This window comes from Convolutriloba macropyga, chromosome 8 (assembly GCF_964194025.1).
Source record: "Convolutriloba macropyga chromosome 8, txConMacr16.3, whole genome shotgun sequence".
Lineage (NCBI taxonomy): Eukaryota > Metazoa > Xenacoelomorpha > Acoela > Convolutidae > Convolutriloba > Convolutriloba macropyga.
In genome coordinates, this window is record NC_134475.1 from 6,220,820 (window position 1) to 6,237,998 (window position 17,179).

At 38.7% G+C, this 17,179-nt stretch overlaps 1 protein-coding gene across 4 annotated transcripts in view; it reads right to left on the reverse strand.

Annotated features, from left to right (window-relative positions):
* Window positions 1-306: 306 nt before the first annotated feature.
* Window positions 307-17,179, reverse strand: part of LOC142343896 (uncharacterized) — a 57,480-nt gene continuing 40,607 nt past the window's right edge. For all 4 annotated transcript variants that reach the window (XM_075395274.1, XM_075395278.1, XM_075395275.1 and 1 more), the window contains 2 exons: window positions 1,310-1,534; window positions 307-773 (listed from right to left, as the gene is read on the reverse strand). In XM_075395274.1, coding sequence (XP_075251389.1) covers window positions 487-773; window positions 1,310-1,534 — 512 coding nt within the window. In that variant the 3' untranslated portion in view covers window positions 307-486. The remainder of the gene's footprint in view (window positions 774-1,309; window positions 1,535-17,179) is intronic.

The window sequence follows — 17,179 nt, forward strand, 5'->3', positions numbered from 1 at the left end:
AATTTTTCTGAATGAGAAATGTATTCAACTCACTTCACAGCTTTAATACGTTCAAATTATTCTATATTAGCGTTCAACATCTCTTTTGTTCTTACATCGTTTTGTGACCATTTATGTTCGAGAGTGTCAATAATAAGTAATTCGAAATGGTTTACAGTTGCACGTTTCCTGTTTTCACGATTATTTTTGGCCCGTTCCCATTATAGAACCCCCCCCCCCCCCCCCCTCCAACCTATTGTCGCTAGATCCTATAGAAAAACAATTACACCAATTAACTTTGACGGTGTACAAGATTTTCATGGGAGGGTTTATAACGGGAAAAGACCGTTCTATAATGGGAAAACACTCATTAATTGTGCTGAATTAGCGTCTGAGTTATTTTAGTTTTGATTTTTCTGGTACTTTCTGATTGGTCAATTGTTATTTTCTCCTTTATTCTGCAGACAATTTTTGTTGATAGTTGATTTGGCAGAAATTTTCAGTTGTTCACAGATGAACAACTTTGTCATCATCACCCTGGTTGGCAACAAGTACAGCTTCATTGTCCCCTGTGTCAATTCGCCCGGTTTCCACACCCCAATTGTAGAAGACGAGAGCGACTGCAAAACCCAAACTGCCGGTGAACTGGAGGGTGGCCAGCCAGAGTATCCAGGTGGCTGCGTCGGCAGAGGGTACGATAGCGGACTCGTTGGACGCAGCAGAGGGGTGAACGATTGGGTACAGAAAGTTATGACCGAATGTCCACGTCACAGACGCCATGAAAGATAGTGACTCTGAAAAGTGATCGTAAATACGGAATTTTGTTTCGTTATCCCCCCCCCCCACCCCCCCCCCCTCCTATTACACAAATCATTTTATGAAAGCATAACACGTGTTCTTAGGTGTACAAATAAGGGGAAGCGGGGGGGATGATTCAACGGAAAAGTCCCTAACACGATTTATCCTTTGCTCAAATGTTCTCGACCCAATTGGCTTTCGAAAAGACTGCTTATTTTTTAGGTAACGAGATTGGGACCAATTTGCCTCTCCCACCCCAAACTTAATGGGTATATAACTTTTACGCCCATAGTTAGTGCTATATTTGTTACACATCAAAGTGAACGTGCTACACAACAACTCGTAAATAGTAAGATGGGGTCATTTAAAAATGGGGGCGGGGGGGGGGGTTAGAATTGATTTAATTTTTTGAACGATAACCTGACAACAAAAAACCTCATCAATCAAATTGTTTGTGCTTTTGATTTGAAAACTCAGTTTGGGGGGGGGGGGGGGAGGGGGGCATACAATGGATCCAGAGAATGATACTAACGTCCGATGAGGTTTACAACAAGAAGCCCACTATCAATTCGCATCTGTTGTTTATGCGTGGGATTACTACATGTCAGGAATACCCAGATAGTGAGACAGATGAGACAATCAGCCAAGGACAGCAAGTGGCAACCCCTGGTGAAGGCCACAACCCACTCTCCAGGCACCAGAGGACGGTCTAGGCTAGCCAGATGAAATATTGTCTCATCCCCCACAACAGCAGCTACTGAAACAACCCCAGGCGAGAAAGGTTGGTTACCTTGCAGGATTCTGGCAGGTTCTTGCATAAAATGATTATCTTGCAAGATCTGCCAGAAAATCCGCGAAGGCAACAGAATTCGTTCAGGTTGAGCTGTAATTTGATTGGCAGATTTCGTTTAACTTTTTTACATTATTTTCTGATCGATGCTGAAAGGTTCTGGCAGAAAGATTTGTCAGCTTGTGGCACGATCGGCCAGAATTTTGCAAGATTGCCATTCGATTTCTATATGGGAACGAACATCTCCGCTTGTGGGTTTTATACCTATGTTGGGATTCAAATAAACGTTAGAAGGCAAACTGATACACCAAAAAGTTGCCTGGGGTTGTAATAAATAGAGTTTTCCCCTCAAATTCAACATTGCCACTTTTAGGTAGTTATTGGGTTGTAAAAGACGAATCGATGTATGTGTGTGTGAGTGAGTGAGTGAGTGAGTGAGTGAGTGAGCGAGTGTGTGTGTGTGTGTCTTTGTGTGTGTGTGTGTGTGTGTGTGTGTGTGTGTGTGTGTGTGTGTGTGTGTGTGTGTGTGTGTGTGTGTGTGTGTGTGTGTGTGTGTGTGTGTGTGTGTGTGTGTGTGTGTGGTCTTTGTGTGTGTGAATGTTTGAGTGTATGTATGTGTGTGCAAGAGTGTGTGTGTGTGTGTGTGTGTGTGTGTGTGAGAGAGAGAGTGAGTGAGTGAGTGCGAGTTTGTAAGTAAGTGAGTGGTTGGGTGACTGTATGTGTGAAAGTGTTTGGGTGAGTGACTGAATGAGTGAGTGAGTGAGTGAGCGAGTGAGTTTATAAGTGAAGGTGTGAGTGATTGAGTCAGTGGGTGAGTGAGTGAATGTGTGAGAGTGTGTGAGTGAGTGAGTGAGCGTGTGAGGAATTGATTCGGTGAGTGAAAGAGTGAGTGTGTGATTGAGGGAATGAGTGTGTGTGTGTGTGTGTGTGTGTGTGTGAGAGAGAGAGAGAGAGAGAGAAAGTGAGACAGTGTGGGCGTGTGAGTGTTTGTGTGATAGAGTGAGTGAATGTGTGATTGTGTGAGTGCTATAGTGTGGGTGAATGTTTGAGTTGGTGAGTGAATGAGAGATTGAGTGAGTGAGTTTTCAAGTGAGCAAGTAAGATTGAGTGGATATGTGCCAGTCTCTGTGTGAGTGATTGTGTTATTGTGTGAATGAGTGATTGGGTGAACGAGAGTGTGAGGGAATGTGTGTATGTACTTGTGAGTACGCGCGCATATGTGTGTGCTTGTGTGTGTGTGTGTGTGTGTGTGTGTTTGTGTGTGTGTGTGTGCGTGTGCGTGTTGGTGTGTACGCGTGCGGGCGTGGGTTGATAATCAGACTGATACTTTCCTATTTCAAGAAAGTGTATATTGATTTTATGTAGATGGCGGAATAAGGAAGCACTTTTTTCCTCTTCCAATTATACGCAACAACAATTTTTTTTAAAAAAGTTGCATTTACAAAATAGTGAATGAGCTTGTCAGTTCAATCCCAATCTGGTCAGTAACATCTTTTCATCATTTTAAGCACTCATTTCAATTTTTCTTAGATATGAAAATCCTTTCAAGTCTTTTTGAACTCCTAATAAATTGAACCGTGGTTGAAATTATCAATAACTTTCCTTTTAGAGCCAATTAATGAGGATGAAATTTACATAACTGCAATTGTGAGTTTTGATCAAATTTTTAGCCTCCCTAGAGGTCATTAAGAATTTTTTTAACAAATATCAATAAGAAGGATAGTAAAACGCCGTTGCATTTTTAGGGTGAATTTTTGAGAACAAGTAAAAATTGTTGATAATAAATAACCACAATTTGGCCAATCACTGCCTTTTACTCTTGTTGAACTGTTTGAGAAGTAATTTGAAGGGTCTCATAATCTTAGTTTGCTCTAGCGCAACTAAATACTTAGTGTTAGTGCATCAACACCACCAAGTCTGATGTTCCAAACGTCTGATCTGACCAAAACCATTTCGGAACCCCTGGGGCCCATTTTGGACCATAGCAGACAAGATCTTAAAATAAAATCCAGAGAAAAATTTGTTTACAAAATTCAGAGCTGACTAGAAATTCAACAGAAAAATACAGATCAACGAAAAAATTTAAATTCACAAATTAAGCGAAATAAAAGAAGTTAAATTAAAGATACCAGTAGTTTTGAAAAACAAAACTCTTATCCAAAATTGCTAAATCGGGCTTGCAGGTAAGAGAAGCAGAGGCACGCAAAAACAACAAGCAGTCTTAAGAATTAAAATTTGCAAAAAAAATTCTCAATTTTAATGTATTAAAAGTCAAATTCAAGCCTAAATTTACGTAAACTCAGCTATGCACTACTTGGACGTTGTATGAAGCACTCGAATTCGAAAACACAAAACTGACACCCAAAATCTAATTATTTTTTAAGTAACGTATAAAGGTTTTATACAATTGCTAATTTTTCAATTCATTAATGCTTATGTCTCCCAATTAAAGAATTATTGACAAATCTAAAAACAAAAATTTGTCCTGCAGAAAAAAAAGATTGGACAGGGGGGTATGAAGAGGCAAAAGCGATCATAAATATGAACAAAAGTAAAAGGATCTTTTCCGTTTGTGCCCCCCCCCCCAGCTTAGTGGGTGCATATTATTTGCAACCCCCAGACGCACGTGCAATATTTTTACATAATGATTTACTATGTAGTGACACGTGCTCTGTCACTGGGGGGAGCATAACGTACTGGGGGGGGGGGGGGCACAAACGGAAAAGATCCAAGTAAAAATAACCAAAAAACGACAAATTTATTCGGCTCTAGAACGTCGAAATTTACCTTCATCAGCTTATTCACGCCATCTCAACAATTTAAGCCTGCTTAGATTATAAAGGCAATTATAATTAGCTTAGCAACTTTAATATCCTTTAGTACTCAAATATCTGTTTAACCCGTATAGAACGCCCAATAATGAAAAACTCATTTCAAACTCATTTTACAAAAAGAATTGACGAAGCACCAATAGAATCCAAAACTTTTGAATTGCAGGAAATGGGGAGTTAACCTAGCAAATAAAGTTATGAATCAAATAAAGTTAAGAAAAAAATTAAGTTAAGAATCGAAGTTAGGATCTTTTCCGTTTGTGCCCCCCCCCCCCCCCCCAGCTTAGTGGGCGCAAATTGTTTGCACCCCTCAGACGCACGTGCCATACTTATACAAAATGATTTAACTTGTAATAGCACGTGCTGTTTAACTGGAGGGAGCATAACGTAATGGGGGGGGGGGGGGGGGCACAAACGGAAAAGGTCCGAGAGTTCTATTACAGAATAAACAGTATTGTTGTTCATAAAAAGGTCGTAAGCACTCATAATCAGTTTGATAATGCAAGAAGTCTGCACAGTTGTTTTTTACGATGCACCCTCTTGTCTTACGGTGCCCTTTACTTTTTGCACGTTATGCACCCCCTAGACCCCTAGCTAGAGAGCTCGTGCCATAACAAAATAAATCTGATATTTCCTGTTTGTGTCCCCCAAGCTTATTGGGTGCGTATTATTTGCAACCTCCAGACGCCCGAGCCATATTTTAAAATAACGATTTACGGATTTATTCTGTTTTGTCCCTCAAGTGTTTTTACGCCCCCCCACTTAAAATTTATATGTTGTATACCACGTTACTATGTAAGAAAACAACATGTGGGCGTAGAAAATATAAGAACACTAAGGTTGGGGGGCAAAACAGAATAGATCCCAATTTGCTGTGTAATGACACGTGCTGTGTAACTGTGGGATGCATAACGTACTGGGGGGGGGGGGGGGGGGGGGGGGGGGCACAAACGGAAAAGATCCAGTAAATCATTGTAAAAATAAATCACGTGCTGACATATTTGCAACCACTAAACTAGGAGGCACAAACGGAAAAAAGTCCGGTTAAACTGTATGTAAGAAAAAGTGCCTGAGATCTGACCTAAGTGGTTCATGAGCAGAGTCAAAGAAGAGAAACATAACCGACTAACGTCGGGCGAATTGCTCTCAAACGACCGGCGAGTGGTTGGCTTGGTCAGTAGCTACCCGGGTTGCCCATCATACAACTTTCCTTGATTTCATACAAGGTCATATATGATTCCCGGTAATCATACAAGGTCATATATGATTTGTATGATTTCCCGGTAATCATACAAGTTTCATACAAAAAACAAAAATAGTGTTAAACCACTCTAATCGTAACAGCTATAGCGCTCATTCGGTAAGAAATACACCAGACTAACCCAGCGATGAGTTTTTGATATTCATTTTTCCCGGTAATCATACAAGGTCATATATGATTTGTATGATTTCCCGGTAATCATACAAGTTTCATAAAAGAAAAAAACTTTAATTGTATATGAGTTAACGACTCCAGTCGTAACAAGTACAACGCTCTTTTAGTAAAAAAACACTCGAGAGTCAACAAAATGATGAGTTTTTGAGTTGCATTTTTCCCGGTAATCATACAAGGTCATATATGATTTGTATGATTTCCCGGTAATCATACCAGTTTCATAAAAGAAAAAAATTTATTTTTAAATGAGTTAACGACTCCAGTCGTAACAAGTACAACGCTCTTTTAGTAAAAAAACACACGAGAGTCAACAAAATGATGAGTTTTTGAGTTGCATTTTTCCCGGTAATCATACAAGGTCATATATGATTTATATGATTTCCCGGTAATCATACAAGTTTCATAAAAGAAAAAAATTTATTTTTAAATGAATTAACGACTCCAGTTGTAACAAGTACAGCGCTCTTTTAGTAAAAAACACACGAGAGTCAACCAAACGATGAGTTTTTGAGTTGCTCCTGTTGTTTTTTAATAAAAAAACCCAACAAACATTCATGGCGAGCTGGGATTTTTTCCAACATAACAATAGTGGGTTTTGGTGTTCAAAAGCTAAATAAAAAAGTTGACCGTAAATGTTTCCAGGTTTACGTTTAAGGAGTCGGGTGTAGCTGTATTCAACTCTGTGAGAAAATTGTTTCTCTTAATATCCCAAAAATAGGAGTACAGTTCGTATGTTTGTTGATTTCTCTTAAACCAGTCTACCAGACAGAACAAACATAGTCCTAAGTTGTTGATATTGAATTAGTCTTGACTGCTCTAGGTAGTTGTTTCCCAAAATCTGTCGAGGCAAAAAGTTAAAGATGTTCAAACTTGAAAAGAGTACTGAATTTTGTCATATTCGTGGATATCAATTTTCTGGTACAACAAAACAGGCGAGTCGCTATGCGAGCTACTCCTAGAAAGGTGTGGAGTTTAGTGGAAGGAAGTTTCGCAGTTAGTGGAATAAAGTTTCTTCTGTAAAACTGTTTTACATGAATTTGCGAAAGTTGGCTGTCCACTCGAAAAAAAAATTGGATTTATTTTGGGAGTTCTACTTATTCCCATGCAACTAACGAGAACCCAAAGGGCAAATTCAGGGTTCTCTTCCCTATTGAAACAGCTGCACAAGCTTGAGCAAATGAGTTCTTCTATTTATTGGGCTCATTGAATGATATTTTTTTCTAAAATATCAAAAAAAAATGTAAATCCCGCCGATTTAATGCATTACCTTAAAAGTTAAACTATTTTGCATGTTAATGTTACAAATATATCGTGCTATTTGGTCTCCCAGAGTGCGCATGACGCTATTTAAACCTAAAATTGGGTGCAATTCGCTTTTTTTTTCTGTTTTTCAATTGTAGGCTTTACAGGAATTTCTTGCTCCTGTTGTTTTTTTAATAAAAAACCCAAAAAGCCTTCATGGCAAGCTGGGATTTTTTTCAACATAGCGATAATGGGTTTTGGTGTTCAAAAGCTAAGTAAATTAGTTGACCGTAAATGCCTCCAGATTTACGTTTAAGGAGTCGGGTCTAGCTGTTTTCAACTTTGTGAGAAAATTGTTTCTTTTGATATCCCAAAAATAGGAGTACAGTTCGTATGTTTGTTGATTTCTCTTAAACTAATCTACCAGACAGAACAAACATAGTCCTAATTTGTTGATATTGAATTTTTCTTGACTGCTCTAGGTAGTTGTTTCCCAAAATCTAACGGGGCAAAAACTTAAAGATGTTCAAACTTGAAAAGAGTACTGAATTTTGTCATATTCGTGGACATCAATTTTCTGATACAACAAAACAGGCGAGTCGCTATGCGAGCTACTCCTCGATAGGTGTGGAGTTTAGTGGAAGCAAGCTTCGCAGTTGGTGGAATAAAGTTTCTTCTATAAAACTGTTTTACATGAATTTGCGAAAGGGCTGTCCACTGGAAAAAAAAAATTGGATTTATTTTGGGAGTTCTACTTATTCCCATGCAACTAACGAGAACCCAAAGGAAAAATTCAGGGTTCTCTTCTCTTTTGAAATAGCTACACAAGCTTGAGCAAATGAGTTCTTCTATTTATTGGGCTCATTGAATGATATTTTTTTCTAAAATATCAAAAAAAATGTAAATCCCGCCGATTTAATGCATTACCTTAAAAGTTAAACTATTTTGCATGTTAATGTTACAAATATATCGTGCTATTTGGTCTCCCAGTGTGCGCATGACGCTATTTAAAACTAAAATTGGATGCAATTCCCTTTTTTTCAGTTTTTCAATTGTAGATTTTACAGGAATTTCTTGCTCCTGTTGTTTTTTTAATAAAAATACCCAAAAAGCCTTCATGGCAAGCTGGGAATTTTTCCAACAAAACGATAATGGATTTTGGCGTTCAAAAACTTATAAATTAGTTGACCGTAAATGCCTCCAGATTTACGTTTAAGGAGTCGGGTCTAGCTGTTTTCAACTTTGTGAGAAAATTGTCTCACACAAAACACCCTGGCCTTTAGGGCAAGGTGGGAATTTTTACCCAACTCGCAATAGAGGTTTTGGGTGTTCAGTATTTACGGAGTGGACCTGAATTACGTTCAGAATTATCTACGTGGCGCCATTTTTAGTCGTTTTGCGCGATTTTGCGAGAAATTGGGCTCTCACCATAGCCCAAAAATCGGGGTACGCTTCATGTCATCAATGATTTCTCCAAAACTGCCGTACTAAATTGCACGGGAATGCTCGCGTTTTTTGTGGCCCTAATCCCTACTGGCTGGCAGTGTTCATTGGTTTCTCAAGTCGCCCTAATCAAAAAGTTGGAGGAAAGAATTTGTGAAACTATCACATTGAGAAAGGAATTTAATGTTTTGTTTTTTTCAAACTTCTCATTCAATTTTTGACCAAAACGAGTGAATATTAGCATAATCTGTTGCTGTTAAGACGTGCTTCTCAGGAATGGCTAGTCACAGTCACTCGAAATGTTCTTTAGAACTGTTATTCAATAATGAATGCGGAAAAACAAATCTTTTCTCAAATTTTATGGCTGAGTGGTGCTTTCCGCAATTGAACAACATTTTGGGCGTGTGTTTTGTGTTTTCTAGACACCATTTGAGTTGTTGAAGCTAATGAAATCAAATAAAGGTTTTAATTCTACAATTTTTCTTTTTCACGACTTCATCAAATTTCTTTGGCTGTTATTTTACGTCAAAACACACAAAACATCATAAACTTCATGGTGAGGTGGGACATTTTTTCCCACCTCACCATGAAGGTTTGCAGTGGCCCAGAGCGTCGAAGTGAACCAGAATTACACCCACAAATACGCCGGGAACGCTGTTTCACGTTGTTTTACGTCGGTTCTGGAAATCATGGGCTTCGATTTTATCCCCAAAAAATGGGGTACAGAACAGTATTTTGTTAATATCTTCTAAAGTACTGGACCAAATGAAAGGGGAGTGGTCGCATTTTGTTAGCACTGAACCCTTCTTGCTTGCAGTTTTTGGTTGGTTTCCCAAATCGGCCTAATCAAAAAGTTGGAGGAAAGAACTTGTGAAACTATCACATTGAGAGAAAGGAATTTAATGTTTTGTTTTTTTTTTGTTTTTCAAATTTCTCATTCAATTTTTGACCAAAATGAGTGAATATTGGCATAATCTGTTGCTGTTAAGACGTGCTTCTCAGGAATGGCTAGTCACAGTCATTCGAAATGTTCTTTAGAACTGTTCTTCAATAATGAATGCGGAAAAACAAATCTTTTCTCAAATTTTATGGCTGAGTGGTGTTTTCCGCAATTGAACAACATTTTGGGCGTGGGTTTTGTGTTTTCTAGACACCATTTAGGTTGTTGAAGCTAATGAAATCAAATAATGGGGTTAATTCAACAATTTTTCTTTTTTCACGATTTCATCAAATTTCTTTGGATGTTGTTTTATGTCAAAACACACAAAACATCATAACCTTCATGGTGAGGTGGGAAATTTTTTCCCACCTCACCATGAAGGTTTGCCGTGACCCAGAACATCGAAGTGGACCAGAATTACACCCAAAAATACGCCGGGAACGCTGTTTCACGTTGTTTTACGTCGGTTCTGGAAATCAAGGGCTTCGATTTTAGCCAAAAAAATGGGGTACAGAACAGTATTTTGTTAATATCTTCTAAAGTACTGGACCAAATTAAACGGGAGTGGTCGCATTTTGTTAGCACTGAACCCCTCTTGCCTGCAGTTTTTGGTTGGCTTCCCAAATCGGCCTAATCAAAAAGTTATTAATGTTTAAAGTTGAAAAAAGTCGAATTTTCGGGCTATCTTGAGTGAGCCAAATTTCGGTCCAACAAAACACGAGAGTTACCCAAAAAATGTTAGTGTTTTAGAATCTTCAGTTAGTGGGGAGTATGCCCATATATATTTTCCATAGCATTTTACGGAATTGAGATTGTCAAATTTGGCTCTGAAGTCAGGTCACCTCGCTTTTTTGGTCATTTGGTAGGGTACCTACTTTGCTATAACTTCTTCTAGAGTGGACCGATTGTGCTCATTTTTTAATATGATGCGTATCTCAAGCAGTGCTACAAACTGTACTAAGGGGGTTTGTTTTTGTTCCGCCGTTTTAGAGAAATTGGCCAGTAAACTTGCCCTCCGTTTTAGCCCCAGAAGCGGATGACACCATCCGCCACCAGATTTGAAGCTTTGAATTTTGTTACTTCAGGTTACAAAATTAGTGTTCTGATTAGCCCGTGTGACGTAGATTCCGAATATGTGTACTTTATATAGCGTTTTGCAGGTTTAGATGGCTAATTTTGGCTCTGCAGCCAGAGTACCCCGGCTTTTTGGTGATTTGGTACGGTACCTTAACTTTGGAATAACTCGTTGTAGAGTGAATCGATTTTGATGATTTTTTTTTGTTAGACCCAGCTTGAGCTAAGCTTTGTTTTGATATAGGTCTCGTTCCGTTTCGTTCAGCCGTTTTCGAGAAATTGGCCAGGACAGGTGCCCCAATTTTGACCCGGTGAAGCAGGGTACCTGTACTTGGTACCCGTTTTGAGCCTTTGAATTTTGTTACTTCGGGTGACAAAATTAGTGTTTTGAATTGCTCATTTAACGTAGATTCAGAATATGTATACTTTATATAGCGTTTTGTGATGTTTAGATGTTCAATTTTAGCTCTGAAGGTGGTGTATCTCTCCTCCAAGGCCATTTGGTACGGCACCTTATTTTTGCTATAACTCCTCGAAGAATGTACCGATTGGGCTCATTTTTTAATATGATGCGTATCTCAAGCAGTGCTACAAACTGTACTAAGGGGGTTTATTTTTGTTCCGCCGTTTTAGAGAAATTGGCCAGTAAACTTGCCCTCGGTGTTAGCCCCAGAAGCGGTTGACACCATCCGTTGACACCATTGACACACCTTGAAGCTTTGAACTATGTTACAAATCTTAGTGTTTTAGAATCCCCAGTTAGTGGGGAGTCTCCCCATATATATTTTGTATAGGGTTTTCCGAGATATAGGGGGTCAATTTTCACTCTGCACCTGACCACCCCAACCCCCGTGAATATATTCCCAAAATCACCTAATATCCTTGGGAAAATTCTTGTTTTGGAGTACCAGTATAAGCACTGTAGTCCCCATGTAATGTGGGGAAACTCTACTCCAATTTTCAGCCATATTGGTTGAGGGGTTGATGTTCTCTCCCCTTATTACTTATATGTATACTATTATTCTAAGGTGAGGGCGTTTCGCCCCATGGGGTGCACCCCCCCTGTCCCGTTGAGACGCTGGTTAGTCAGCTCCCCCCCCGCTTTCTTTTTTTGGTGCACCCCATGCATTTGGGGATGTACGGCGTGCGTGCGTGCGGCTTTCACGACGTTGCGATGCGTTTTCTCCGGCGTTTCGTTGATCCCGTCAGTACATGGGCAAGTCTATTTGATAAAAAATTCTGATGTTCCCTTTCAGCAGTAAGTGTCACCCCAGCTGCACGGGTCGAGGCAGCGCCCAAATAGTCCGGTCGGCGACCGGAGTGGGCCCCAAATTAGTAGGATAGGATTAGCATAATTTGTACTACTTCATGTTGCTGTAGAGAATACTAAGTTGCCTCTATTATAGTTGGAAAATGAACGAACTGGTCCCAAAATACGAAGTGGGATTTATAGGTGATTCTCACCTTATGAGAATGAGTTCATTCATGAACAGCGGAGTGCGAATCATTGGGAGAGGTGGAGAAAGGGTTGCTAATTTCGAACGATACCTCAGCGAAATGTCAGATCTTGACTTCCTGATTGTCTTCCTCGGAGGAAACGATATCACGGGACGAAATGGGCAACCGGGAGCGTCTCGACTGTGTGATCTAGTTTATGACATAAGGATGTTGGCAGACTGGGCTCGGCAACGTAACAATAAAGTACTAACATGTGACTTAATCCCAAGAACATGGAATGCCGTCGGAACGGACCTCAGCAACAAACGCTTGCTGAAGAGATTCAAAAAGAGACACATACGCTTAAATGGATTCCAGTTCAATTTCTTAAGCGATGGCGTCCATCTGCAGAATTACGAGCTGCTGTGGGAATTCCTTGAAACAAAATTGGTTGCAAGAGTATGGGATGCGTACAAAGTTTAATTAACGTGTAGATCGATTGTGATCACAAACCATTCTGTTGTTGCTACTTTAAACTTTCACTTGCTAAATTTTGCTTGTTGTTTTGACCTTTTAAGTCTTGAACAATTTACTTTACTGCTGTATCACTTTTGTTCTCGCACTATATTGTAGTGCCGAATGTGGCACATTTTTTAGATCAGTAAGTCAATTAAATCACAGCAACTCTTCATTATAGTGAAGGACTTATTCAATTCAATAATCAATTGAGGTCCTACGTAGGAGTGGGAAAATCCAAGTAGTTTCGAAAACTGAAGGAATTATCGTTCTAGGTGGTCTGAGAAAGAAGTACTTAACACGTTGTCAGATTTTGCGCTCAAAAGACTATCTATATGCAGTTTAACAAAAAGTGTTTTCCAATATAGTGAAGGACCTGTTCAAATCAATTGAGCGCCTAAGTAGGAGTGGGAAAATCCAAGTAGGTTCTAAAGCAGAAGGAATTATCGTTCTAGGTGGTCTGAGAAAGAAGTACTTAACACGTTGTCAGATTTTGCACTCAAAAAAGACTATCTATATGCAGTTTAACAAAAATGTTTTCCAATAAAGGGAAGGACTTGTTCAAATCAATTGAGCACCTACGTAGGAGTGGAAAAATGCAAATAGGTTCTAAAGCAGAAGGAATTATCGTTCTGGGTGGTCCGAGAAAGAAGTACTTAACACGTTGTCAGATTTTGCACTCAAAAGGCTATCTTTATGCAGTTTAACAAAAAGTGTTTTCCAATATATTGAAGGACTTGTTCAAATCAATTGAGCGCCTACGTAGGAGTGGGAAAACTCAATTAGGTTCTAAAGCAGAAGGAAATTTCGTTCCAGGTGATCTGAGAAAGAAGTACTTAACATGTTGTCAGATTTTGCGCTCAAAAGACTGTCTATATGCAGTTTAACAAAAAGTCTTTTCCAATATACTGAAGGACTTGTGCAAATCACCTGAGCGCCTAAGTAGGAGTGGGAAAATCCAAGTAGGTTCTAAGGCAGAAGGAATTATTGTTCTAGGTGGTCTGAGAAAGAAATACTTAACACGTTGTCAGATTTTGCGCTCAAAAGACTATCTATATGCAGTTTAACAAAAAGTATTTTCCAATATAGTGAAGGACTTGTTCAAATCAATTGAGCGCCTACGTAGGAGTGCGAAAATCCAAGTAAGTTCTAAAGCAGAAGGAATTAGTGTTCTAGGTGGTCTGAGAAAGAAGTACTTAACACGTTGTCAGATTTTGCACTCAAAAAAGACTATCTATATGCAGTTTAACAAAAAGTGTTTTCCAATATAGGGAAGGACTTGTTCAAATCAATTGAGCACCTACGTAGGAGTGGAAATTGCAAATAGGTTCTAAAGCAGAAGGAACTATCGTTCTAGGTGATCTGAGAAAGAAGTACTTAACATGTTGTCAGATTTTGCGCTCAAAGGACTGTCTATATGCAGTTTAACAAAAAGTGTTTTCCAATATACTGAAGGACTTGTTCAAATCACTTGAGCGCCTAAGTAGGAGTGGGAAAATCCAAGTAGGTTCTAAAGCAGAAGGAATTATCGTTCTGGGTGGTCTGAGAAAGAAGTACTTAACACGTTGTCAGATTTTGCGCTCAAAAGGCTATCTATATGCAGTTTAACAAAAAGTGTTTTCCAATATATTGAAGGACTTGTTCAAATCAATTGAGCGCCTACGTAGGAGTGGGAAAACTCAATTAGGTTCTAAAGCAGAAGGAATTATTGTTCTAGGTGATCTGAGAAAGAAGTACTTAACATGTTGTCAGATTTTGCGCTCAAAAGACTGTCTATATGCATTTTAACAAAAAGTCTTTTCCAATATACTGAAGGACTTGTTCAAATCACTTGAGCGCCTAAGTAGGAGTGGGAAAATTAAAGTAGGTTCTAAGGCAGAAGGAATTATTGTTCTAGGTGGTCTGAGAAAGAAGTACTTAACACGTTGTCAGATTTTGCGCTCAAAAGACTATCTATATGCAGTTTAACAAAAACTATTTTCCAATATAGTGAAGGACTTGTTCAAATCAATTGAGCACCTACGTAGGAGTGGGAAAATGCAAATAGGTTCTAAAGAAAAAGGAAATATTGTTCTAGGTGATCTGAGAAAGAAGTACTTAACATGTTGTCAGATTTTGCGCTCAAAGGACTGTCTATATGCAGTTTAACAAAAAGTGTTTTCCAATATACTGAAGGACTTGTTCAAATCACTTGAGCGCCTATGTAGGAGTGGGAAAATCCAAGTAAGTTCTAAAGCAGAAGAAATTATCGTTCTAGGTGGTCTGAGAATGAAGTACTTAACACGTTGTCAGATTTTGCACTCAAAAAAGACTATCTATATGCAGTTTAACAAAGTGTTTTCCAATATAAGGAAGGACTTGTTCAAATCAATTGAGCACCTACGTAGGAGTGGGAAAATCCAAGTAGGTTCTAAGGCAGAAGGAATTATTGTTCTAGGTGGTCTGAGAAAGAAGTACTTAACACGTTGTCAGATTTTGCGCTCAAAGGACTGTCTATATGCAGTTTAACAAAAAGTGTTTTCCAATATACTGAAGGACTTGTTCAAATCACTTGAGCGCCTATGTAGGAGTGGGAAAATCCAAGTAGGTTCTAAAGCAGAAGGAATTATCTTTCTAGGTGGTCTGGGAAAGAAGTACTTAACACGTTGTCAGATTTTGCACTCAAAAAAGACTATCTATATGCAGTTTAACAAAAAGTGTTTTCCAATATAGGGAAGGACTTGTTCAAATCAATTGAGCACCTACGTAGGAGTGGGAAAATGCAAATAGGTTCTAAAGAAAAAGGAAATATTGTTCTAGGTGATCTGAGAAAGAAGTACTTAACATGTTGTCAGATTTTGCGCTCAAAGGACTGTCTATATGCAGTTTAACAAAAAGTCTTTTCCAATATACTGAAGGACTTGTTCAAATCACTTGATCGCCTATGTAGGAGTGGGAAAATCCAAGTAGGTTCTAAAGCAGAAGGAATTATCTTTCTAGGTGGTCTGGGAAAGAAGTACTTAACACGTTGTCAGATTTTGCACTCAAAAAAGACTATCTATATGCAGTTTAACAAAAAGTGTTTTCCAATATAGGGAAGGACTTGTTCAAATCAATTGAGCACCTACGTAGGAGTGGGAAAATGCAAATAGGTTCTAAAGCAGAAGGAACTATCGTTCTAGGTGGTCTGGGAAAGAAGTACTTAACACGTTGTCAGATTTTGCGCTCAAAAGGCTATCTATATGCAGTTTAACAAAAAGTGTTTTCCAATATACTGAAGGACTTGTTCAAATCACTTGAGCGCCTATGTAGGAGTGGGAAAATCCAAGTAAGTTCTAAAGCAGAAGGAATTATCGTTCTAGGTGGTCTGAGAAAGAAGTACTTAACACGTTGTCAGATTTTGCACTCAAAAAAGACTATCTATATGCAGTTTAACAAAAAGTGTTTTCCAATATAGGGAAGGACTTGTTCAAATCAATTGAGCACCTACGTAGGAGTGGGAAAATGCAAATAGGTTCTAAAGCAGAAGGAACTATCGTTCTAGGTGATCTGAGAAAGAAGTACTTAACACGTTGTCAGATTTTGCGCTCAAAAGGCGATCTATATGCAGTTTAACAAAAAGTGTTTTCCAATATACTGAAGGACCTGTTCAAATCACTTGAGCGCCTAAGTAGGAGTGGGAAAATCCAAGTAGGTTCTAAAGCAGAAGGAATTATCTTTCTAGGTGGTCTGGGAAAGAAGTACTTAACACGTTGTCAGATTTTGCGCTCAAAAGGCTATCTATATGCAGTTTAACAAAAAGTGTTTTCCAATATATTGAAGGACTTGTTCAAATCAATTGAGCGCCTAAGTAGGAGTGGGAAAACTCAATTAGGTTCTAAAGCAGAAAGAATTATCGTTCTAGGTGATCTGAGAAAGAAGTACTTAACATGTTGTCAGATTTTGCGCTCAAAAGACTGTCTATATTCAGTTTAACAAAAAGTCTTTTCCAATATACTGAAGGACTTGTTCAAATCATTTGAGCGCCTAAGTAGGAGTGGGAAAATCCAAGTAGGTTCTAAGGCAGAAGGAATTATTGTTCTAGGTGGTCTGAGAAAGAAGTACTTAACACGTTGTCAGATTTTGCGCTCAAAAGGCTATCTATATGCAGTTTAACAAAAAGTGTTTTCCAATATACTGAAGGACTTGTTCAAATCACTTGAGCGCCTAAGTAGGAGTGGGAAAATCCAAGTAGGTTCTAAAGCAGAAGGAATTATCTTTCTAGGTGGTCTGGGAAAGAAGTACTTAACACGTTGTCAGATTTTGCGCTCAAAAGGCTATCTATATGCAGTTTAACAAAAAGTGTTTTCCAATATATTGAAGGACTTGTTCAAATCAATTGAGCGCCTAAGTAGGAGTGGGAAAACTCAATTAGGTTCTAAAGCAGAAGGAATTATCGTTCTAGGTGATCTGAGAAAGAAGTACTTAACATGTTGTCAGATTTTGCGCTCAAAAGACTGTCTATATGCAGTTTAACAAAAAGTCTTTTCCAATATACTGAAGGACTTGTTCAAATCATTTGAGCGCCTAAGTAGGAGTGGGAAAATCCAAGTAGGTTCTAAGGCAGAAGGAATTATTGTTCTAGGTGGTCTGAGAAAGAAGTACTTAACACGTTGTCAGATTTTGCGCTCAAAAGACTATCTATATGCAGTTTAACAAAAACTATTTTCCAATAT